At 32.5% G+C, this 26,663-nt stretch overlaps 2 protein-coding genes across 4 annotated transcripts in view; one reads left to right on the top strand and one right to left on the bottom strand.

The window, feature by feature from the left end:
* The window catches only part of PRL-1 (protein-tyrosine phosphatase 4A family member PRL-1), an 85,850-nt gene extending 67,215 nt beyond the window's left edge, over window positions 1–18,635 (top strand). For 2 of the 3 annotated variants that reach the window (XM_088257980.1, XM_088257979.1), the window contains 5 exons: window positions 8,255–8,445; window positions 11,798–12,422; window positions 13,891–14,057; window positions 15,909–16,040; window positions 16,867–18,635. In XM_088257980.1, the coding sequence (XP_088114106.1) occupies window positions 12,315–12,422; window positions 13,891–14,057; window positions 15,909–16,040; window positions 16,867–16,978 (519 nt within the window). In that variant the 5' untranslated portion in view covers window positions 8,255–8,445; window positions 11,798–12,314 and the 3' untranslated portion in view covers window positions 16,979–18,635. Of the gene's footprint in view, window positions 1–3,733; window positions 3,952–8,254; window positions 8,446–11,797; window positions 12,423–13,890; window positions 14,058–15,908; window positions 16,041–16,866 lie in introns of those variants that run through there. The other variant, XM_088257981.1, reaches the window with a different exon arrangement.
* Window positions 18,636–19,440: 805 nt separating this feature from the next.
* On the bottom strand, window positions 19,441–26,101 carry LOC148310740 (proteasome inhibitor PI31 subunit-like). The gene is made up of 7 exons (XM_088257884.1): window positions 26,049–26,101; window positions 25,777–25,923; window positions 24,286–24,435; window positions 22,924–23,101; window positions 21,994–22,081; window positions 21,156–21,284; window positions 19,441–19,817 (listed from the first exon to the last, which is right to left on the bottom strand). The coding sequence occupies exons 2-7, from the start codon at window positions 25,921–25,923 to the stop codon at window positions 19,688–19,690; spliced, it is 822 nt and encodes a 273-aa protein (XP_088114010.1). The 5' UTR covers window positions 26,049–26,101; the 3' UTR covers window positions 19,441–19,687.
* Between the last annotated feature and the right edge of the window lie 562 nt (window positions 26,102–26,663).

Raw genomic sequence — 26,663 nt, 5'->3', positions numbered from 1 at the left:
TATGGGGAATATTCAATCAAAATTATAAACCTTAAAGATAACTGATAATTTAGACAGTGTATGATTTAGTTACCATTTTATATTTAAATATTACAGTATGTATGTTTATAAAATATAAATGAATTCATCTAAACTTCATGCTGTTAGTAGGCTAAAGATGTTTGTTTTCTTATAGTGTATGGTAGGTAAATCAACCGCGTGTGTGAGTTGCTGTTTATGCACGTCATAAAGATTCATCGCTTTCCCGTCATGAGCATTCCATTAGCGACCCACAAAGCAATAATTCAATTTGTCGATTAAAACGCCTGTGTAACGCGCCAATTAATACGAGTCGATAGATGGAGAATTGCCAAACAAACCATCTCCCTTTCTCACAAATTTACCTCCTCGTGCTTGTGTTTAAATAGTTCGATAATGCACCATCAGTTATGTGTGACTTATGCACTGGAACAATGAATCGCTTCCGTACAGAGAAACTTTCATCTCCTCTCTATATTGGTCTCCTGGTCTCCTGGTCTCCTGGTCTCTTCACTAATTTGAACAGAAACAGCAAATTAGTATTGTGGAACTGTTGCATATAAAATTCTAACAAGAGATATGTTATTCACGTGTTATATCAATTGATCTCTATAAGTTGAATAGGAAGTGGACAAATTATGACTCAGTGGTTGATTGCACAATTACCAGACATTGTATAAACCGACAGCATCCATTATCATATTAAACACTTCCTATTCAAATATTTGGCACACACGCCTCGTTCAGTACTGCTTTAATAAGATGCGGGAAATCGGAAACGCTTCTCACTGAAGACTCGGTGTCTTATAAAAATAATTACAAATCCAGCTCAGGCGATGACTGCTGAGTTATTTAAGGTCAAATTTATACTACTGTTCGCGAATATTGCGTCTTCAAGTGGGTTTGTTTTGACTTTGGCGGTCACTCAACTATTTCCACGCTCTTTTTTTACTTGGCTAACTTTTTGATTGTTAGCATCTGCGGCGCATAAACAGAGCGTCGCGTCACGTGGCTTCTAACATTATCACTTTACTCTTCCATACTGTATTAATGTACCTACATCGTTGTATTTTTGAATCTCTAACCCCTATCCGTACCCAATGATGGGCATTGCACCGGACCCACCGGTATTAACACTATCCTTATCATTCATCGTTCACTTGGTGTAATACCACTTAGTTTCTTTAAGTGGGGTATTACACAAAGTGAGCGATGAATGTGAAGGAGAGTGTTGTATTACCATGCCACAAAATTAACAATGCTTTTAATTTACAAAATACGGTATTAACTTCATTGTTAGTTATACAAAGGCAAGATGATCAGGAGTGTAAATATATTAGATGATGTAAATAATGGAGCTTTGGGTTCTATAGTACTAATTACTGCTATATGGGAAGATAAATGTTAGGGAAATAGTCTTCTTATTCTTGTCATAGCTACGTCCCATTGAGATTCAATGCCTTCTCTAGTAGTTATCTCTTCTATTGCCGTCAATCCTCGCAAGCAGACGTCTTTGTTCTGGCTGCGTCTTTTCGGACGTTTTCGGCCATATTTGCTTTTTCATATGATGCCTATAGATCATAGCTCCACCTGATTCTCTACCGTCCATTCTTGGTTATTAAAAGATCTCAACGACTTTGTAATTAAAAGAGGAAAAGGTACAGCAGCAATAACTAAGGCACTCCGTGTTGCATACTACTCGTCGTATAAGCTCGTGTAAGACAAGCTACCGTTTAGGTATAATAGTCCCTCGAGGACAAATTTATTCAATTTTCACGACCGACTTATATTTGCATAATGAAACAAACATTATAGCAACGCAGAAAAACGCTATTAAGAAATGAGAAATTTCTTAGGTCTGTGTTTTATGATAGTTTAATATTACATTTTATTTGTGCAATATTTTTAAGTAGCGTATTTTACTTTGCACGGCTATGACCAATTTTACCTTATTTCTAGCGACTCGCTGTACAATAAACGCTTGTCAGTATCCAAAAATCTAAGCTTTGAAGTATTAACAAAATACTTTGGATTATATACATAGTACTTTATATCAATGTATGCATTTAGTACATTTGTGCAAATTAAAATTAAGTTGTGAATGGGTTTAGTGACATTTCCCAACATTATCTGCCCATCCTAGCGCGACCTCGCCTGGCTATTATTGTCTGCCCGGATTATTTTATACATCAGGGTTCCTGAAAGAGGACAATGTCGACAATTTTGTCGAAAATTGCATTCTATATTTAAGGCCACATATTAAAGCCGTTGCGAATATGTTGTAAGTTATTTATGTCTGTTGCTGTTACTAGTTTTTTCCCCCGAATTATTGCAGGTCTTAAATTTTAGGCGATAATTAAACAGCAAGACCTTGAATTCAATGGTTTTTAAGTTTACAACGTAAATATATTCTATTTTGATATCACCATGACGTTTGTTCGTCTACTATCTCTTTAATTCTGAGTTAATCAATTAAAAGTGTTTTGAATATTGAAAGCATTAACTTTGTGGACCATATTGATATATTATTTCGAGATTTATATCTCGAAATAATAAATTAATAATGTACTTGCCATTATTAATTATTTTAATTATTCTTATACTTCACTCACATAGTAACAATGTTGATTTTTTAGATTTTCACTGCTATTCAGATGCTTATAGCCTTTTTATGAGATATTACGCCGTGTGTCGCCACTTGTTTGGCTTAAACATGAAATAATGGCTTCTATATCCCATCGAATGCATTCCACCCGACATATCTAAGGATCTGGGCTGCAGATCTGATCACTTTGCTTTTATATAATTACCGATTGAATTAACACCGCGTTGATCCTGCACTATATACCGTTTGGGCGCGAATAGGGATCAAATAAAAAAATATATAGTGTCTCAACTTGATATGAACCATCTATCGTTCTTCCTTTTATATGATGGAAGATGTAAGTCTGAGCATCCCTGGGCTTACGATCTAAGATGCTCAGACTTGTGTAACATTCACCATTCTGCCTATTATTGAACATATATTGCATTAATTCTTGAAACCTGTAAATATGCAATGGTCTCTTAACCTTCCGCATACGGGTAAGGTTTTCGATACATTTGTTTATGCCAAGTCGTAAACCCCTGGGATGCTCACACTTCGGGAAGAACAATATATGTTCAAAAACAGTATTTGTATCAAGTTGATACACCTATAAATTGACATATCATCCGCAGGGTGATTAATCCAGTGTCTGATAAAATAAATAATATTAATATTGTTAGAAAAAGAAGAGTCAGTATAATAATAATACATTTAAATACTGGCATGTATAATAGTGTAAATAAGAACCATTTCCTTGCCTCTGCAGTGCTAAGCGTAAAATAAACTATTTACGCAATGCAATATCATTCGTTTTACTTACCGAAAGCATCGCGAACATTTGACACATAGATTTTCTCAGTAATTTCCATCTCACGTGACCATTATCTAACGCGTTTTCCCGCTCGTCTGCTGTAAACAATAATATTTATTACTGCGCCGCTGTATCGTAAATATTGCAAACCAGTCCTTGCCCGCCTAAATTTGCTGGTCGTCTCAAAGTCAAAGACGCGAATTCTTCGCTTGTCACCACCGCTGCGAGCTACGAGCGACTGTGAACCGATGTTCGCCGATTGAGATCGTCCGTTTCCGCAGTACGCCGCCTTTGACGGTCTCCGCACTTGGATTTTCAGTTTACATACAACCTGCGCCAAGTCCGAAAGCTTTTGTTTAGTTGCGATAAGTTCGCGATTCTCTTGTTTACAAACATTTCGCCGATACTGTTGTTTGTTGGGAGTTTTTAGAACGAGCAACTGCCAACGTTTGCGTGAATTATTGTTATAGTTTGAGTAGTTTTTTAAAAATTATTTGTTTTCATTATTGAAAAATACTTTTCTTCGATGTGAAGTGTGAGTTTTTACATTGTAAATATTTTAATTGTTGACATTTTTAGTTCATAGTAGGAATATTGATATAGTTTTGTCGATGTATGTATACCTACCCACTACCAAAACCTAGTTTTTGGTACAGAAGTGTTTGTTCGTAATTTATTTTTTTTATAACATCAGTCTCAATGTTAACAACTTATTACATCGTATTACGTCATGCTAAAATCATCCGCAATTTTTATTAAACGTACGTATTTCAGTATAATGGATGCATTCAATAGATTGCTATTTTTCCAGTGAAATTCTTTACTACATGGAACTGCAGATAAGTGATTACTTGGTCGAGCATTTGTTTTTCATTATTTAGTTATTCCTTTCACCTGCCTTGGAGAATGTTATCTATACAAGCAATTAGGTTATCAGCTGCATAAGTTAGTTTTATGTCGTTAGCGTGGAATATGACGATAAAGCACCAAAGAAACATTCTTAACATAACTGATGATAATAATGGTTAGTTTCTTTCGTAAAATCTTTACGCTAAATAATTATCAGTTGTAACATATATTATGATGCGTAAAAAGAAGGATTTTTGGTTTAATAAATTTAAATTATTTTTTACTAAAATATGAAAAATTAAGTTACGATTATCATTAATAACTGAATTTAAATGTACGTAGCATAATTCTGTAAATACATTTTTCAATACGAGTAAAAAAATACATGAATTAAAATACAAGATTTTTTTTTCATAAATATTTATTCGCTTTAGCACTGATTTATTTTACACTGTTTAAATATGCTTTCCAATAATGGAGATTAATATTATCAAACTTTGTATGTACATTATATTATGTTATCTTTTTACTATTATAATTTATCGTATTAATGGATAGTTAATAATAATAATAAAAACGATAATACAATTTTATTTATAGGACGAAACAACTGAATAAGTAATATTAAATCGTTTCTATTAAGTATGCATTGTAAATTCTCTACTTTGTTATAAATACCGAGATTGATTGACGTCAAACTTTTTAGAAGCTAACATAGATAAAGGTATTTTCATTCATGATAGGAGATACGCATGTCGTTAGTACTGATAGAAACATTACCAAATAAATATTGAGCTGATTAAGAAGAATACGTCAAAAAAGTAATTATTTTATGATGATTGATTTTTCAAAGTCTCCACTAAAAGTTTTTCTACAGTTTAAATTAAATATATAATAATAAAACCCTTATACGCACCCCAATTGTGCATAGGGCACTGTGTCATATTAACGCAGTGTTATCTTGATCGTTTACACATGAAGGAAAGGTGATCAGCCCTCCGCTTCAGGTACCAGTCCATGGTAATATTGAATAAATATTACAGTGAAAAAAATCACTTATATTTATTTTAGCCCCCTTGGGAATCGAACCCGGGACCACAAGAACGGTAGCACAGTTGAAATTAACAGAACAGTTTAAATTAACTCCACTATAATAGGTTACAATGATTCATTGAGAATGAATCAAGTAAATCATATTATATTCTGCCTTCAATATCGTCGAGAATTTAAGGAAAAAAGTTAACAGGTTGCAAACGTGAATTATTAGTTTTTCGCCTCGTTACTTTACCAATGTATGTTTTTGCAGAAATCATATTCCCTTACGGCCCTCGCACTATTAAAAAACCTTTTATTTTTATTTTCGAAGTTATTGGTATTTCCAATATTATGTAGTTTTTCGAATCTTATTTTATAAATACACAATCAAATAATTAGTTTATATTTTTTTTTAAATATATGTATATGAAAATACGAGTACTTCTGTATCAAAGTTGAATGCAATTTAGCACTCATCATAATTTAATTTGTAAACAATTCGCTTTAATTACTAAGTAAAACGAGAAAATTGTGGACATACTCTGTATTTTTGTATGCAAGCCTAATTTTTTCGTTCTTGGCATGCTGACGTAATAAATCCCCGAGGTAATAATTAATAGTGGGAATTCCCATATCACTTTTATTTTACCTATATAAACTGTGATACCAAGCGCTCCCTACGTTTTCATTGAATGAATAGTCTCCGAATAATTTAATCGCTTTACAAGTTTAAACCTGTTTTTAAATGAGACAACAAACTAGTTTCATTAACACATTAATTTTTATCACTTATTGTATATAACGTATATTTAGAATGTATACTTTTATTACGTACATGATATTTTTGTCGAGCGCTAAATAATATGGTTCCCTGTCATTATTTCGGCTGTCTAGCGTCTATTCAACGAGACACGGGCCATAGCGTGATTATCATGTCATGGTACACGCTTTAAACCGAAACTATTGACGCCACGGGTTCGATTTCTTGTCCCAACCATGTGATGTCGACTGTTATTCAATAGATCCGGGTGGCATGATACTTCCGACATCTTCCGATAAAAATATTTTTCAAGTGTCCATATTATCACTAATCGACCTTTCTTGTTACTTATCGCATAAGTAAATTCCACAAAATTTGTGATGCAATTAATCATTTGTTTAATTAATATGAGCGTTCAGTAAATATAACATGTTATTTATCGAAGAGGCGTGTAAAGTGCACAGTTTTTGTCAACATGCACTTCGCAGTCTTATCTGTAGAACGGTCCAAAATTGAACTCACTTATTTCTCACACATTTATGTGAATTTTTTCATTATCAATATTATTTTTGTACAAAAATAGTGGCGACAGTGCCCCCACCATTATACAGATAAGTTTGACGAAGTGTATTTAGATTCTGAAATAAATGTTTAAATATTTTTTTTAATTATGAAAATATGATAGAATAAATATTGCAATATCGACTCAATCCCTGAATGTATTGGGATTATGAAGTATGAAGTTCTGATGCTAATTAAATGTTGATAATATTGTTATAAGGTATACTGTTCTGTAAAAAGTTGAGACATCTGTCAAAGTGTTTAGTTATAATTTGGTATTTAAAAAAAAACACATACTTATGTTTTTATTTGTAAACATTTTCAAAATAACAAACGCTTGAGTGAAGTATTAACTTATACAAATTTACTAGGCGTTTGAGGAAAGAAATATTGTTATTTAAAAAATGGGTAGTATTATTATTTACTATGACATGCATGCAGGATAGTTGAATGTAAGTAGAAATTCTTTAATGATACGTTAAATTGTCTTGGTTGATTTGGAGCACACACGCAGATTTCACTGACGCATGCTCAACGAAAATATCCGAAAATGTTTTTCATATTCGCATTATTCTTTTTTATGTTGGCGATCTCATTTGAGTTGTCTTTTCGAGTGGTTTCCTGGGATTCTGTAGGATCAGTCCATTCTGACTTCTCGCATTGGTTACTCGGGTCCGCAGAAACAGCTGTACTGACCAACCGGCACCCACGACAAGTATCGCTCTCCAGAAATAGAATGGCGAATGAAGCGCGGATCTTTATCTAAGGAAAACGTCTCCAAGACAGACTGTGGCCAGTTGTCCTGATTCGAAAAACCGATGTTTCACTTCTAAAAATATTACGTCTTTAAATATTTCAATTGTATACACACTACTTTCAGTTTAGTTTGATTTATTTTCACATATTATTTTACGTAAAAAAACTTTGCCTTACGGACTTTAATTATAAGTACCTACAGAGTTAAGTTGATTGTTTTTATATTCAATCTTGATAACAGACCGTTTTACATTCGCACTTATTGCGCCTTTAAAATGAAACGCAATGTCGTCTCGTGTTTTTGAACCGTTATAGGAATTATTTGCCCCTTGGGACAATTTTTAACTTGTACGAATTGCTTTGTTTTTATTCGAAATATGTCTTCGGGATATTCATTCTGCAAATATAAAATCCTCAAAATATTTGTTTACATTTGTAAGCTTTTTGATCTAACCACGTTTGGCTATTTTAATGCGGGATTGGGTATTAGAAACATGTCTCATGGGGTTATCGAGACAAGACTTTTAAGGTCCAGTATTCGTTAAGTCGCAACTTAATTTTCTCTAAATCCAGGTAACATTTTAAGTAATTGTTTTTTTCTTCTTAAACCACCGTTTTTGCATTGAAAAAATAAGTTTATATTCGAAATAATCATATGGTTTTGAAAAGAAAAGAGTTACTGAAAGTTAAGGAGTTAATTGTTTTTTTTTTAAATGTTTTTTTCCGTATATATTCTAAAAAACAAAAAAAATATCCAATAAACATTATTTTCAAAAAAATCGGGTGTGTTGAGACGTGTGACTCTCCTGTGATTAAATTCTGCGTTTGCGTTGTATCCCCTTAATACGTTAGTAATGTGTGTGTCTGTTGGTTCCAGTTGTGCGCGTGCTCACTGGCGACATTGATGGAGTTCAGGTTGGACAGCGGCGAGTACTGCCAGGCACAGCACAAATAGAGCGGCAGCAGCAGCCGCCCGCCGCCGCTACACGCCGCCCTCGGCCACATGACGCCCGCCCACACCCGCCCAGCCCGCCCAGCCCACCTAGCGCCTAGTGCCAAATCGTTAAGGTACTACAACCTGCCCTCATCCGCCCCGACAAGTCAAGCTCCAACATTCTCCATTTCTATATCAAAACAAACATTTTGAGAGTGATGAAGAAGAATATGGAAGTCTGGACATTTACGGGCTTACGACCGTCACAGGCTGGTTTAAGTTATCATTTTACACACGTGTACATTCACCAATTCTACCCATGATTGAAAACCACACTACTCAAATTCTTGGAAATTCTATATACAGGGTTATTGGTAACTCGATGTATTCCCGGCAGGACGAGGTTGGGGTACGCAAATGCAAGAAATTTAAGTATGACAATGTATGGCCGAATGTAAATATTTTTTTAAATATTTGGAATTTAGCGATTTTATAAAAATACCCTTTTTTGGGCGTTAGTGACAGAATAAAAAAAATGGCTTATTGTATGCCATAAAAATATTTTTTTATTGGTAGGTGACCTAATAACAAAGCTTCATAAGCAATTAAATACCAAAAAACAGTTATAATTTCATTACTATGGCTAATAGTGTATTTCATTTTGATAATATTTTTTACGTTACTTGCCAAAAAAAAATCATACACTTTTAAAAAAACACTATGACATCAAACGTATAAATTACTCAAAAAACATCCTCGTTTTATAAGCTTTCCTAAAAGGTGTTGAAAAACAATATTTTTATTAGAAAACCACATTCAAAACTAATTTTAACTACTACAGAGAGTGAAAAGGATATTTTCTAGCGTTTTGAATGTATATGATCATAATCCAGCATTCGGAACTCGCATACAAATGAAAGAGTTTGTGCTCAATAAAAAAGCTTATTTTATCTCACCAATAGATAAGATGTCTCTAGTGATTCAAGTATAACGTTTGAAAATTGGATCATATCATAGAACTTCCAAGAATTTGAGTAGTGTGGGTTTTCAATCATGGGTATAATTGATGAATGTTACACGTGTGTAAAGTGATCATTTAAACCAGCTTTTGGGGGTCGTAAGCCCCGTAAATGCCCAGACTTTCATATTCTTCCTCATCTGTGTTGAGTTGTCAAAAAAATAATATGAAAAACAGACATACACTTGAACCACCTGAAAAAGTGTCAAAAAATACTTTTCAAACTTTAAAGCTTTGTTGTTTGTGTTGTGGCATTTATTGGTCAAATAGTCATCGACACATCGTTTAGTTACATCACATATCACACAGCAAAGTGATCAGAGTTGATGTCCATCCATAGTTATTAATACTTACAATAAGTTTTAGTACAAACATACATGTTTGTGTTCTATTTTCACCGATATTTTATAGCTAAAGTTCTGTAAAGGACTGTGATTGTTTGAACATCGTTCCTGAATACATACCCAGGGGTTATTACGGTTATTAGCTATTCTCTATCAATAGAAATCCCAAATAAACTTGTTTATAAATACGAATAGGGGTTTTCCAGTGTGAGAAAGTTCAATAATAACTAAATTATTCTACCAGTTATCGATGTATATATTTTCCTGGAATTAAGACAATAATAGTAACAATGCCTTTATTTCGTGATCGTGGGGCCACTTTTATTCATAAATGGTTCAATTGTATCAATTTAGTTTCTAAAAAGTTGAAAAGTGGGAATCGTAAACTTCCTATTTAATTTGTTTTTTTTTTTTAATAATTGTGCATTCTTCCCAAGAATTGATTGTGTAGAATATCGTAGCACGATTTTATGCATTATTTTTTTCTATTAGTGTACTTTTTTGTGCAAAATGTTTTTTTCACATTAATTGTTTGAAAATGATGCGGAATGCATCGAAACACAGTAGATTCTAAGAAATAGTGATATTGACTAAGTATAACTTAAATAAAAAAAGAAAAAAATATTTTTTTATTTTTTAATGTGTAATTTTTATATCATTCCGTTTTTACTATATTGTTTTCGTGTTAATATAATACTAATGCTATATTTTAATTAACTTTTTTCGTTTGTTATCCGCGGGATTGCTTCGAGTCGCGTAACCATTTTCAATTATTAAATTGTTTGGGAAAAGAAAATGTAACTTGGATTCCCAGAAAATGCAAATTTTAGTAATGTATTCATTACAGTTGCCCATCTGTAGTTCGTGACTGTCCTCGGTTGTCGTCAAATCCGAAGATACTCCGCTCTGACAATGAAATAAATTTACGTTATCCAATAATTTTATGATTTCAATCCTACGCTTTTTATAATTTATAGCTACGCAAAAGTGATCACGAATTTCGCAAATCCGCGGAAAATATTTAACGATCTTTCCCTCCGTCAACTTTGATTGTCGTAATAAATTATGCCACCAATTCAGCAATATGTTCAATTTCACATGTTTTGTTTTTAGAATCGGTCGTCTGTTTATTTATTATTATTATCTTATTAGAATCGTGACGCGGGCGTGTGTTTTTGTTTTTAGTTTTATATTACCAACTGCGTGTCGAGCTGTTGTGTGATTCGTAATAAGGAACATGATTAGAGGTCAGCAGGTATTAATAACTCGACTATTATTATTACTAGTGCATTTATTACCAAGAAATCTCCAATAAATATTTTTTAATCTGCCAGAATTGTTTCAGAACGCGTATTGTTGAGTTACTGAACTTTTTACAGTATCGATTAACCGTTCCTAGAAGTTCGTGTTTACTATTTGCGTAGTAAAATATTAAAATCGTTATCGTCGTAATTCTTGATTTTCGTCACCAAATACTGAAATAGTAAAAGGTTATATCGTTTAAGATAATAAAAGTGCGATTTTTGTTGTTGTTATTTAAAATTATGTTTGAATTTGAGCAATACCACCCCGTAATGATAATAATAGAACCAACAAGGGATCGGAGGTCGGTTTTCGGAAAATGCATAGCGAGGTATGCGTTGTTTCGATCGCAGAAAATAGTTGTCCGTTTTTGGGAAGTCTTCTTCAGTCAACAGAGGCGTCACGTATCTGTCAGTCACCGGAGTGACCTTGGCACGGAGCGCAGGATGCATTGGCACCAGACACTAATCATCTCGTAACGTGACTGAGTACAAATCTGTCATTCAAACTTCACTAACATTTCTACCGGGAACTGGGAAGACGCATTACTCTGCGGTCACAGTTGTTCAATTATTTATCTATTCAAAATGTATACGTATTCATTATTGGGAGCTTGTGTGGGCGTATATATTTCCAACTAAATCGCACGAAAAGTACGTTACGCGTTGTTAGTAAATATAGTGAAGTTTGAAGTATATCTTATCTGTGGGATATGTATTGCAATGGTAATTTAGTTCCTCAGTTCATCCCTCGCACGACCATAGTGGAGTTTAGGAATTGGTGCGCCTTACCTGATGCTAATGGAGTGTTGTTTGTTCGCAGTTACCTTTCGGGATCGGGAGCACCGCCCACGCCGAACCATATCCTTATCATTAGTGGCTATTTTTAAGTTATTTAACACAATTTTATGAGGAATTAAAACAAAGTTTCAATAAGTCGAGGAAACAATCGTGACTTTACACAGTGGCTTCATAAATTCCGGAAGAGCGGAACACCCCTCGTTCCCATGTGTTTGGCTGATTCTCCTTCGCATTCTTTGTGCTAATCTCCGGGATTCTGTTTACTTTTTCTACTTTTCTACTGCGGTGGTATTATTTCTGCGTCCCTACTCTCTTCTGCGAGTGGACAGTGTCTTTTTTTAAAGTTAAATAACTAAAGCATTTTTAAAACTAAAATTTATCGTCGACAACTGAAGACTGACCAGATCATACCTCCTTCATTTTTTATTTAAACTAGAAACATTGTGACTTTTATTAGCTTCTCCGAATAATATTTGGTTTCTGAGTGTTAAACGACTGTGAGTGATATCTTCGGACTCTGTGAACTAACCAGCATCATCATGAGGCAAAAGGACATCCGACCTGCTCCGGCTCTCATCGAGTTCAAAGGGATGAAGTTCCTCATTACCGATCGCCCATCTGACCACACCATTCACACCTACATAGAGGTAACTACATCTCAATTATTTATAAGCTGTACATTCATTGATCTCAGTATCACCGAATCATTTCCTTGTTTCATTCCTGTTTGTGTTCAATCAGTATGTAAGAGAATGACGTATTCTTTGAGGTGATAGAGTAAAAGCAATCTAAATTCATTTGATCAAATTTTACAGGAGGTGCTGAAGGTACAATTATTTCTCAAACACGACGGAAAATCCAATGACCTTAACACCTCAATATGATCTGGCAATAAAATATCATGTTTTAAAAGTATGGGAACTTTGTTTTTATAGTTAGAGTTATTATTATTAAAAATTATGTGGGTACATTTCTAGTTTTGTATTTTGCTTTTTTTATATTGCCATTCAAAATGGAAAAGTGGGCAATTAAGCCCAGGACTTTTTTTGCTTGGTAGCAGCGGACAAATGAAATATTATCATATGAATTATTTTCAATTATGCAAAAAGAATATTGCATTCCCATTTTGTTGTAACATTATTATCGCCATTTTCAAAAAAATAAATTACTTAATGTTTTTAACTTTAATTTTAAATTATGTCAGTTGATTCAGTTTTTGGAATTTTTATATTATGAAATTTTTCTGTCCAACAGCATATTATTACAAAAAATACAAACATAATATTAACTGTAAATTCAAATGTAGAAAACCAGTTACTATCATGTGATTCGTTTTACATTATGTGAACCACAATGAACATTATTAGTGACTTGGTTGAATAGAATGGACATCATTTTTTGGTTATGTTACAGCAAATAATACTAAAATGTTATTTGATTTTTGGGTCCATCAAAGGTTATTATTAATAAATAATATTTGGGATTTGACAAAAGCACACCATGTATAGGGTATTAATTACATCTGGTCTGCTCCGTAATTACGCTGAATAAATCCGTTATCTTTTTTATTATTTGATACAATGGAAAGTAAACCAGTAAAATTTAAATTGCTGTCATTTTTCAGGATTGTATTATGTCCTGTATTATTTACACTGCTCTCCAGCATTTCGAATTTGTTTAGTAGCGTTAATTTATGAAATTTAGTTACCTTTCCTATACAAAAAAAACAGAATATTTAAATTACCTTGTAAAAATTATTTCTAAATATCTGTTTATATTTTCCATCAACGCCCACCCTAATTAGTATACTAATCACAGGTATCTGCAAACTCGATTCCGATCTTTACAACGTTTTTCTCGTCTTTCGCGCTTTATCAAAAGTAAGCAAGTAGAACGCTTGTAAGCGTCTTCGCTCTCAGCAACAGTATGTAAAAGGAGCTTTTAAGTGTTTCCAGCAAAGAATGTGTTCAATTTTGTCTCGTTCAATAATAACTGACATAAAGAAGTGCAACGGAACCATGCTTTGCTGGATATACCGCTGCTTAAAGCGGGTCAACAAATTGAGTAGGTATATTGCATTGTGTAATGTTTGCTTATGCGTACTCGTGATTCCAGGAACTGCAGAAGCACAAGGTGTCCACCGTGGTCCGTGTATGTGAGCCGAGTTACGAGACGGCCCCACTCTTAGCAAGAGGCATTCAAGTCAAGGATTTGGCCTATGACGACGGAACTTTCCCACCCGCTAACGTTGTTGAAGAGTGGTTTGAAATTCTAAGGCAAAAGTGAGTATGGAGATATTTTTTTCCCATTGTATTAAAAATTTCTGTGAATTTAGAAAATTGTTGAATATCTATTGTAAAGTGTGAAAAATTGAACAACTGATTAATTGCGAAGGGAAATTTCTTTAAAGCATAATTATTTAATTAATAAACAGTACAAACCATTTTACTTTTTAAAAGACCGTGTCGAGAATTACCAATCGCACAATTGGCAGTATTATGTAATACTGTTAAAGGTTTGACTTTGTCGAAAAGTATAATTAAAAAAAAAAAGATTAAGCAGATACTCACACCCTGCATCCTGTTCTTATCTGTTTAAAATCAGTATACTTTGCCACTCTTTGTTATCCTGTTTAACTCATATTTAAATATTCTTTTTTTTTAAAAAGAAATATTTGTGTTCTTTTTATTTACAAAAATAATTTAAGTTCATACTATTCTGTGAGCCTAAGCGGCTCATTATTAGAAATAGGAATCAAATTGTGGTAGAATGGATTCGAACCAAAGTCTGCAACACTAACCACTGGACCGCAACCTGACATTCAGTTTAAATGTCCTCTGTAGAGGATAAAATATCATTGTATCCTGTTATATATTGGGTGTATTATCTTAAAATTTAATATATGAAAAAAAACAGAATGACAATAGTTTACTGCTGAATGCAATACATTGCAAAATAAGACGTTTTTATTATTCAAAGCAATTACAAATTAAGTAATAATATATATATGTTAATATTTCAAATGGACACATCGCTCACTCCTTTCAAGAACGTCATAAATAAAAAAACTTGATTTTTCAGGAGAACGTTTTTAAAGTTTAAAAATATACGACAATTTATTAAAAATAAATATCAAGCCAATAATTGAACTTTTTATTGTGCAACAGATCTTTTTAGGTAAAACCTGAAGAGTTTTTCTACATTTGAAAAATATTTAGTATATTTAAAAAAATAATTAAACAATACCTTTTCTTCAAAATGCAAAAACAACACTTTCTGCCCTGTAGCGGGTAAATATTAAATTTAAAATATGCCGCTTTTGCTGGGATATAGTACATTTTCTGGGCATTCCGAAAACATTTGTAATTGAAAATTGGCGATTTTTGATTTATGACGTTCTTGAAAGGAGTGAGCGACATATCAATCAACGCGTAAAAAGTCCAGAATAAATACTGATTTCAAACATACACTCATGCTTTCTAAAGGCATATTTATGTATGATGAGATTTCACAGTAAAACAGAGACGGTTCTGCATCTGTACCCCATAATTATATGGCCATGGCTTGCTTAAAATACAATATCTGAAAATCAGTTATTTTACAAAGCATATATGCACATTTCGCTCACTCCTTTCATCAACATCATATATCAAAAAACTTGATTTTTCAGGGGATTGTTTTTAAAGTTTAAAAATATAATAAAATGAATAAAAAATAAATATTATATCAAGCCACTTATTGATCTTTTTACTGTGCAACAGATCTTTTTAGGTAAAACCTGAAGGTTTTTTCTCCATTTGAAAAATATTTACTATATTTAAAAAAAATTATTAAACAATACCCTTTCTTCAAAATGCGAAAACAACACTTTCTGCCCTGTAGCAGGTAAATATTAAGTTAAAAATATGCCACTTTTGCTGGGATATAGTACATTTTGGGGCATTCCGAAAACATGCACAACTGAAAATTGACGATTTTTAATATATGACGTTGAAAGGAGTGAGCGATTTGTGACCCAACCACTTTTGATATATCAAATTATCACGCAGTGATAGTGATATACTTTGTCACTTGGGAGATATTCAACACGGTTACATTGTAGTTTTATTTTAATGTTTTTGGTATGATTGCAGGGCCCAAGAAGACACTGAATCATCTGTAGCTGTCCATTGTGTAGCGGGGCTCGGTCGCGCTCCAGTTATGGTCGCTCTTGCACTGATTGAACTTGGACTAAAATATGAAGAAGCTGTCGAGATGATTCGGGAGTAAGTTTATATTTATAAGATTACGCATACCATTTTCACAACTTATGGGATAAACCAACTCACTTACTAAATGCAGTAAAAAATATTAATTGAAATAGGACACAAAATGCAAAACGCTAAGTTCTGGAATTACATTGTAAATCAAGTGACAGTCCATCTTCTCCTGATCACTTTCCTGTGATCTTCTCATCACAAAGACAGATATGGAGAAGTTTTTATGAAAAACCTACAGTCGACCATCTCACTTGATCCAAGTTCAAAAGTTAGTGAGATATCAAATTTCATTTGCTAAATACATTCAAGCCTTGTGCGTATATCATAAGCGAGGCAAATAATAACTGCAAACATCATATGAAAAAGAAAACCATTTATTTTTTGTATACACAAGATGACATCCTCTATTTTTTTCTGTTGAACAAATATAAAATAAAGTTTTTGCTTTTAAGATTAATTGGAATAATAGAACTGCCCACCTTGTCTGCATAATAAAATTTACAATTGAGATAGCATTTATCCAATTTATATTTATATTTTTTACTTTCATAGTCCGTAAGATTGAAAAAACCTGGTAACCTTGGCTCAACACAGATAATGTTGTGATGGTTTACATTAGTAAGCAATAATCAGCGTAGGTGATGAATGAGCGTGGCCTCGCAAGCTCTTGTGTTCCTCACATCCCTAAATTTACAACTACCCACTCTAAATGTGATGTTTTGCTGTGGTTTGGTCTCTCAGCAACAAAGGTCATTCTCCCACTGAAAGTTTTTCCGCTGTGGAGTTCAATTTCATTGTTATTCCTACACTAATAAATCTGTATGCATTGCAGCAAACGTCGAGGCGCAATCAATGCCAAGCAGTTATCCTTCTTGGAGAAGTACCGCCCCAAGTCCCGACTGAAGAATAAGAATGGACACAAGAACTCTTGCTGCGTTCAGTAAGCGTTCCTTCTCCACGCCGCATTCGTAATCTGATATTCAACGTTTATTACAATTTGTCCGGGGTTATTATTACCTTAGATTCTACATATTATATACTGTAATCTACCGTGTCTGTATTACAGATTTATACACAATAGTATTTGTCCATTTTATTACATAATAAATATAATAATCGCTATTGAACTAACAACCGGGGGAGAAGACAGTTGTTAATATTTAAAGTAGGACAGAGGAAGGATCACTTGTAGAGAAGTCGTTTATCCGAGGCCATATATTTGCTTTGTCTACAATATTCGCTTTCACATATTAAATCACAAGTAGGATCACAAGTGAATGTAACATATATTGATAAAGTTTCATTTGTTATGTATCTATAGAAACTGATGAATTGTACGTGATAGTTAATAAAAAGAATGCCACATCCTGTGTTCATAGAACAAAATATCTAGCTGCTGTAAAGCAAACATAATCCAAACCTTCGATATTGTATATTCACAGCTGTCCACGCATTGCAGAACCCTGGAAATTATTTTCTAAATTTAAATTACATCAGGTCATCAAATATCTACTTGTAATATTTGAAAATTAAAATACCACCATTGCATGAGATTGGAGTTAGGGTTGGTGTAATTATAATGAGCATCGTGTGACATAAATCTATTACAGCATTTAGCAAATGTATATTGTACCGCATTGAATAGGTTTTCTAAACATCCTATTGGCGTATGTGATGTGCTGGAAGGCTTCTGAACTCTGACCGACGGAAAGTCTCCTTGATTATGTTCGGCATACCTGATGACTTGTCAGCGACGTCCTTAAACTCGACCATCCCGATGGAGACTACGATGGTCAGCGTTCAGAGAAAGCCGGAAAGCACAAATGTCAATAAATATGATATATAGAATTATAATATAAACACCTAATTATAATATTCACTGACGTATTGGATCGGATCGTTCCCAGTATGTAAAATAATAAGTAAAGTTCTTGATTTGTGATCAGTCATTTTGGATGTTAAGATTTGTAGAATTATGAAATTGTTGGGGGAAAATTAACAGATCTTACGATAATTATGAATTCAAAATCTAAACTATATATTTGTGAAGAAAAATTAACTGTAGGCAAATTATTTTTTTTGTGAAATTTATATTTAATATTTTACTTGCTACATTGATTTAATTATATTATGTTAATACTATGAATTATACAAAAAGAAATGCAATGTATTGTATTTATCAACAAAAAAAATATGAATTAATGACTTGGATAATTTTGTGTCAATTTGACATGTTTGTGAGACTAGCCTAGGAATGTGTAAAACTAAAAAAATTTCAATTCGATAATTTATACATTACTTGATTTCATGATTTAGAAAATTGTTGCCAATCATCATCGGCTTCGCACATATTCCACCTTTAGCTATAAGTTGCGATGAGTGATGCAGTCCGCCGGCTCGCAGTCACTATGGACCAGTGAGACTGCACTTCCAGTTGCTCTTTCCATTTGATTAAATTGTTTATTAAGTGCACTCATCGAGTGATGTGTATAATTTGGTTTTTTAAATTTAAATAAAATATGTAGATGTATAATAATCAGTTCTGTCATAAAATGCTTCATGTGTTTCACAATAAAAAGTAAAGTGGCGATTTTCCTCAAATATTTGTGGTTTTCATTTTTAACCCTTAATTCCTCATTCGCAATATCACGCTTCCCACTTTACCCTCGCTTACAGGGAATATCGCCTCCGGGCTCCCGTTATACAGAATTGCTATTTTTGCAAAATCACTATCGGGACAATACAATAACAGGAATTACCAAATGAGTATCAATCAAAATATTGGAGTCACCAATTTTGTCAAAGATATTCCAATGAAATAAACAGGCCAATGAATTTCAACTTTAGAATTGTGTTTTGGAATTTGAGATGTTTTTTTTTTTAATGAACTGACCATTCTAATTTGAATGGTGTCATTGATTTGTGACTACATCAGGTTTTTGCGTAAAATTCGAAAATATATATGTACGTTGAAATTCTTTTTTTTGAAAGAAATGAACTGTAAAATGAAATTATAAAAAAAATGCATTTGTTAATTTAATCTTTAAAACAAAATATTTTTTAAACCAAGTGTGTCGAAGATTTACCAGATATGTACTGTATCATGTAGTTTAACACCTATTTATGTTTATTATTAGATTAAAACCAATATTTTTAGCTTTTCCACTTTTTTATTTGACCAGCGACCGGGTTTCGTCGTTACCGACATCCAGTCTGATGATGTCGGTAACGACGAAACCCGGTCGCTGGTCAAATAAAAAAGTGGAAAAGCTAAAAATATTGGTTTTAATCTAATAATAAATTAAAAATGCAATTCCATCACGAAGTGTCAGTGGATAATATATACCTATTTATGTTTTGACATATCAATAAAAAGGGGAAGAAATTCAATAATTTAAACAATAAATAAATCTCAAAATATGCTTTTATAGCTATAATTTAATAATTAAACTTTTGATATATATAAAAATACTAAATCCAACCTTAAACTACTTAATCTAGGAAAACATAATTTATGATTAGATGAAAAACTATGACTGCGATAAAAGTTTTACAAAAGCAGAAACAGTCATCTCAAATAATTACTCACATTTGTTATAACGATGTACGGACTATTTTATTCATAGGTAAGATAATGACGCAAATATGAGTCATTACATGAACATGTCGTCATATCCTGGAGGGGGGAAGTGGTCGGAGTCCGGAGGGGGTCGGCGGGGGCCAGTCGGAGGAATGCCGAAGGGGGAAAATGGGTCGAATCGGGCTCCGGGGGGAACTGCCCCTCTGAAAACCACAATTAACTTTTATTCAATAATTAAAATTTACGTTGCAAACTAACATTTAAAACATATAAATTAAAAACACAAATTAAAAAGTAAGCAAGAAGACTCTTGTTAAATATGTAGAAGAATCCCGCTTCGGAATACTCCTTCAGATACATGCAACAGATCAAATATTCAGTGTGATATTGTTAAACATAGCGGTAGCTCTTTCTACAGGCATAACCATTGGCAGGTTTGTCCTGTATATAGGAATGTGAAACAATCTATGCCAACACTTTTTTAGGTAACTATCGGGAACATATAGACCAATGCTCCGGATAATTTTAGGATTATCAATCGTACTGCGCAACAATCGATAAAAATGTGTAATCAAATACACATTCCTTCTAATCTCAAAACTGTTGTAGCCAAGTATATCCATTATATTTCATCATGAAAACATTGGAAACAGCACCATACTAACTGTCAAGGATAAGATAAGTCCTTTACTCTTATTTTTACCCATATCAGATTAAGTATGAGTTAATTTACAAAAAAGTCAATACATACAGCAGTCCTTAACTTAAATTTGGGACTCAAATTAAGTCCATTTGGATATTTGGTAAATCCCAATTTTGTCATTAGTTATTGGTTAGAGATTGACCATCGTGGAAGAATGTGATACCAACAGAGTGAACAAAAATGTGATAAGTTACAGAACTATTTTTCGAGAACAGAAACAGGCCATTACGACAAACTGTGACATCATAAATTTATTATACAAACACATTCATTTATCAATTTATGACTGTAAAATATACATACATACAAGAGAATCCAGAATGGTTTTACTAAATAACATTTTAAGTATAAATAGATAAAAATATTGTGAGCATATTATGAAAATTGACGAAGTCAAAACAAAATTAGTTGACACGGTTTTATTATTTTTAAATTATGGTGTTCAGTTCATAAAAAATCTTAAAATAAAACATAAGATCAATACAAATAAGGATTGAATTTAAAAAGGAAATGAATAATTTGCAGTTTCAAATCATGTGGTTAAGTTTATTTCAAAATATTACATTAATTATGTATTGATGTTGGATACTTTTCACAGAAAATATAACACAAAAAAGTACTGCTATAAAAGTCTCCTTACGCTTATTTATGATTATAATATTTTAGATAAATAATTTTTACATGTAAAATACTACCTCAAGGGCACTTCACCAATGGGTAGTACCAAACAGAAGAACATCTGTTAGTTACATCTGCTAAAAGAGTTATTCATTTTTGTTTTTGGCAGATGTATTTCTGGTCACAGAAATTCAAAGATTTAAGTAAAACTATAGACTACCTCGGGAGGCCTCCTGGAATACCAAAGCCAGGATTCGGAGGGTTGAAATTGCCACGGAACGGATCAAACAGCATTCCTCTTCCCCCTCCATGTAATGGATTCAAATCAGAACTACCAATATTACCAAACCTGAAATAACAATACTGACATTGAAAATCTTTAGTAAAAATATAAAGAATCAATACTGTGAAGCAAAATGGCATTAGACACCACTTTGACAACTTCACACTAGAGAAAAAAATTATTAAAGCTGATAAAAAGATTAAGAATATCGAAAATGAATATCTTTGTACAGATTTCATTAAAAATTATTCAATTTCATTAGCTAAAATATCGAATTGTCGGGTAATATATCCAAAATTAAACAAGGTTTATTTGGTTGAATTCTACATTTAATTATGTATATTTTAATATGTGACGCGTTTCGTCTTCTTAGGACATTTATCAAACACTGTCAGTGTTTGATGTCCTATGAAGACGAAACATTCATAAATAAATGTAGAATTCAACCAAATAAACCTTGTTTAGTTTTGCATATATTACCCAACAATTCAATATAGAATTCTACCAACTGTCTGCAGTTACAATAAATAAGCTAAAATATCGCAAGTTACTTCCTGGAGTATGAATCGATTTGGATACATTTGAAGCAGAAAGACAATCAGATTAAATTTCTTAAATTTTCACAGTAGTTCAGATGCTAAAAGCATCTTTCATGCAGAATATGTTAGCACTTGACAATGTCTAGGATTCCATTGCAGTAACAGCCCTAATAATAAAAATTAAAACTACATACATAACGGTCAAGTTGAAAAATAATAATAAAGATATAACAAACCCTTCGTTTGATGGTCTGAAATTGGGACCGCGTGGTGTCATGTCAGGTACGATAAGAGGATCAACTCTCTTGGTAGAGGATGAGGGAGCTAAAAAAATGTAACAAATAATGCTGTAAATGAATAAAAATTGAAACAATAACAAAATGTTCATTGGATATTGAGATTGCAACATTAGATAATAAAGACTTGACATTATTTTATAAATATATTGTCCGATTGAGGCCAATCTGAGTGTTCTCCGAGAAACTATTCAAGAAGAATAAGCATGGCTACTAGACAAAAGGTAAAGAAGGTACAAAAATACATTAAGGTTTAAAAAATCTTTCTTATCTTTTATTCCTAGATTAGTCAATTGTTCATTTTGAATGATATCATAAACATTATTCACAAGAGACGTTATGATATGTTATATAAAAATTCATAACTTTACACACTGTATAAATATAATAATGTATAAGGGTTAGATATAAACTAATAGGTAGCCACAATAACACTAAGGTTTCTCTTCAAGGGATTTGGAAGTAATGTTACTTTTCCAGTTAAAAATATATATTATTAGAAATAATACTCACTAATACAAAAATTATAATAATTATACTCTCAACAAAAAAATAACTTTGGGACGATTCCTATTACATTATATGTACATATCGTAGTCATACAGGAGAAAGTGACCAAGTGCTTTGTTTACAAAAACGTGATCATTGACTATTTGATATCTTACTAGCTTAATATTGCCCTGAAAGAATCCCAAAGGATTTTAAACTTAGAAGTATAATATATTGACTTGTTAAAAATGACTAACTGCATTTTTGTTTATTTCCTTGCCAAGCAAAAGTGACTTAAATGACCCTCCTGAACATTTTACATTTTGGTAGTTGGTCACTTTCTCCTGTACGACTACGATATATTGTAACGCGATAACTAACCTGTTTGTGTTTCTATAGATTTGGAAACTTTGTTTGTTACGGGTTCAACCAAGTCTACGTGTACTCTACGAATAACTTCATTGTATTCAGGAATAATATTACTCAAAGGTCCAGAGACTGAGTTCACCGTATCCTCGATATTCATTGTCAAATGGGATACACTCAGATCTGATGTTTTCTAAAACAAGAAATTTGCATGTTAATAACTGAAGACATTTGATGTAATACGTGAATGTAAATCTGCAATTCTCGGCACTAACTCATCTATGCTAATAACCCAAGCATTCCTTAGGACCCTAGAAGTATCCCCTATAAAGTCCCCCACCCTTGAGGTGTCCGTTTCCTCTCTCTGCCACCTTATCATAGACCATGTTTATGACTCAAATTCACATTCTCTTAGATGTACACTCCAATAGCAAGAAGTATTGAAATAAATGTCTTTGAACCCTTTCCAGACCCAAAAATAAAAAAATAAAAATCTAGATAGACAGTTACATTCCAATTGGAAAAAATATTTTGTCTGCTCTACATACTGTTGTAATAGATACGAGTGACAAAAATATAGGCTTGGAATTTCAATAAATAATACTAATGATGAAAAAATGTCGATTAACATCCGACATGGGACCTAAGAGGAAAAAATCGATGTCAAATGAGATTCGACATTGGGCCAGTAAGGGTAAAAATTATTACGATAAACATTATTAGTAATAATTTATTTTGATACGGTGTTTTTGTGTGATTGTGGAACTAATGGTCCTACAGTTAAATCTAAAAATTTGAAGTGTAACATGTCTTATGATGCTACATGCAGTAAGCCATAAATCGGGCCTTCATGCTCCTACAACATTAAATTTTGTCTTGTTTCGTAAGTAAATGTATCAAAATTAAACAGCCTCAGTTATTTTTCCATAAATTGAGTAAATGCTAATTTTTTTAACTCTTTTAAAATTAACACATAATTTGACGCGAGCAATATTAGATCGCATCGAAAAAAATGACAGAAAAGAATTGATAATATTTTTGTATTATAGTGACACCTATCTGCTACACAGCAAAGCAAAAATGAAAATTTTGACGTTTAAGTTGTGAGTTTGTAATGAAGTTGAAGGTAACCGAAATGCACAAAAATGTGCACATCACCACAAAATAAAGTGTCTGAAATACACAAATGCACACCTCCGCAACATAAGGTTTCTGCGGTAAACAATGTGTTTTCATTGATTATCAAATATTCACCACTGAAAAAAGCTTTTTTTTTGCTTTTCTCAAAATTTTCACAAATTTTAGTGGTCAAATATTTTTTACTTTCTGCCAGTGATATACAGACATCATACAAAAGCGGAACTGTAACAAACTTACCAACAAGTTGAATATAATATTCCCATCGGAAAGTATGGCGTGAAATACATATAGTTCCTCCATCCACAAGTATCTTAATGCATAATTTTTTGACTTATTCCAACCGTCCGGTAATATTTCACTGGGAGTTTCACCATCCTTCACCAACTTCTAAAATAAATACAATGGAATTTCAGTAACAACAAAATAAAATTGGTAAATGAAAATAACACATCACAGCTACCAACTGGAGTGTAAAAAAACAAATCATGTATGTGCAAATAAAAATGTTAAAGCTTATTAACTGTGATAAGAATAAAATATTCATATAATACATATAAATAAAATACACCTAATGTGCTGTCAGATTTATTTGGGAATAGTAAAACATTTTTTTTGTGCTTAAAATTTATTTAGAAAAAATGAGGAAGAAAACATTCAGACACAACAGAAAGTTTGTGTTCTTATTTAAGACATAAATTTAATTTTGGACAAGTATTCTTTATTCATATCGAATATAGATTCTATATTTTGGATATTCAACGTTGGAGATACACTTTTTTAAATTCTCATCACACTTGATAGTAATAGCCTTTACTAAAGACATAAAGCAATATTTTCTAAATATCTAAAAACGTCAGCTACATGCTCAGTACAGTAACTAAATATAGATTTAATTCAACTAATAATATATTTAATCCTGGCCACGATCAGACTTAATAGGATGACAGTAAGAAAGACTCACATATTACCAAAGACATTTAAAAATAAGTGAAATACGTTTTTTGAGAACTTTATATAAAATATGTACATAAAATATTGGTAAAAAACCTACATAAATACTTGTTGTAACTCTCTTCTTTACATACATTGCGTGCTGTTTACAGATTGGATGTGCGTCCTAAATTATACGAATAATACCAAAATGATGTATGGTGTAAAAAAATTGATAATATGTGGAAATTTTTGGGAGCACAATGCGCATTAACTAGCAAGAGAAGTTAGTAAGGATAGCGATAATAACAAGTTAAATCTCTTCAAACATTCAGCATTTCGAAAATCTTATTATTAAAATTTGTCTACTTGTCATAAAGGTGATTTTTTTGAAAATACTAAACCGTGAATACAAACAAATAATTCTAAATGAGGTTACTTTTCAATAATTAATTATGTTTCTTTGGCTATCATTCATAGGCCGCCAACAAAAATGTTTTAAAAGAAGGATATTCGCAAGGCCAAAAATTCGCCCGTTCTCGTCACTTCCATCGTATTTTTTAATATAGTTTCATGAGAACGTCACGAATTTTAAAATTGTTTTTAATTTATTGAAATCCTTTTGTTCCATCAGCGGTAGAAGAGCCCTAATAAAATCTTTTTGAAAATACATACTTTATCAGCGAACCAAAATTACCCCAATATCCTTACAAGATGTATACTTTTCTTAAAAAGTTCCCCTTTTTGATGATTTTTGACGTTTCGAAATACACGATGCAATTATCGAATTGTACAAACCTCGTCTCCGACGCCTAAGCAAGAAAGTCCATTTTTTATGAGATTCCAGTGTATAAAAGCCACTAAAATATCTTCCTTTCCACTTATATCATTTTGCACGGTTTTTAGTAATAAATCCCAACCAAATAGATTCGATTTAGCCATCATCTAGAAAGCATCAAGAAAAGTATTAGCGATGAGACTACATACATCTTTAAAAAAGAAAATGAACTAAATAATATAAAAATTTAATCAAGATAATTTATAAAAACATGACTTTCAAAAATACATACGAAATACGACGAAAAAGTCGAGTACCACGGAACGTCAATCCAAAAACGAATATGGTATTTTTTCTTTTTCTATGAAAAATATATGCTTTTTAAGATAGTCAGCACACGCAGCCAGAGAAAATGAAAACGAAAGCGGAAAACGCTCGTGAGCTGGCAACATAATACAAGTTAAAATCGTTTGCGCCTGTTCGATTTACGCTGATTCACAATTGCGCCAGTTAGTGGCGACCATGGGATTCCTTAGTTCGCCCGACACCAGTGTGATTATTTAAAAAAAATATTTATATAATACGACGCAATTTATTTTTTTACACACGGCTAGTTTCGAAAGCTACAGTTGTTTTCACCGGCTGGTAAATAGTAAAACTCAAGTGTTATGACACAAGTGTTATAAATATAAAATAAATGGCCTTGCAAAAAGTTAATGCCGAATCAATAAATAATACCAGTAGGATTCATCGGTTCAGCCAACACCAAAGTGCCGCGATCTTATTGCAGAAACACTTTAACACATTGTTTTTATGTTTCACCGAGCAGTCTTTTGTTTACTTAAAATTGTTTTCAATTTGTAATTAAAAAAATTGGTGCAACTTTGCTTCATTTTTGTGACCTAAA

Source organism: Brachycentrus maculatus, unplaced genomic scaffold (assembly GCF_059751285.1).
Source record: "Brachycentrus maculatus isolate JH-2025_06_01 unplaced genomic scaffold, ASM5975128v1 h1tg000089l, whole genome shotgun sequence".
NCBI classification, from domain to species: domain Eukaryota; kingdom Metazoa; phylum Arthropoda; class Insecta; order Trichoptera; family Brachycentridae; genus Brachycentrus; species Brachycentrus maculatus.
The sequence above is the reverse complement of the archived record's forward strand: the minus strand, read 5'-3'. Positions and strand labels throughout refer to the sequence as shown.

Coding starts and splice junctions, on each gene's coding strand:
- LOC148310740 (XM_088257884.1), bottom strand. CDS start 25,923: ATGATGGCTAAATCGAATCTATTTGGTTGGGATTTATTACTAAAAACC. Junction 22,082..22,923: donor ATCTATAGAAACACAAACAG/GTTAGTTATCGC, acceptor ACATTTTTTTAG/CTCCCTCATCCTCTACCAAG. Junction 19,818..21,155: donor ATTCCAGGAGGCCTCCCGAG/GTAGTCTATAGT, acceptor TGTGGTTTTCAG/AGGGGCAGTTCCCCCCGGAG.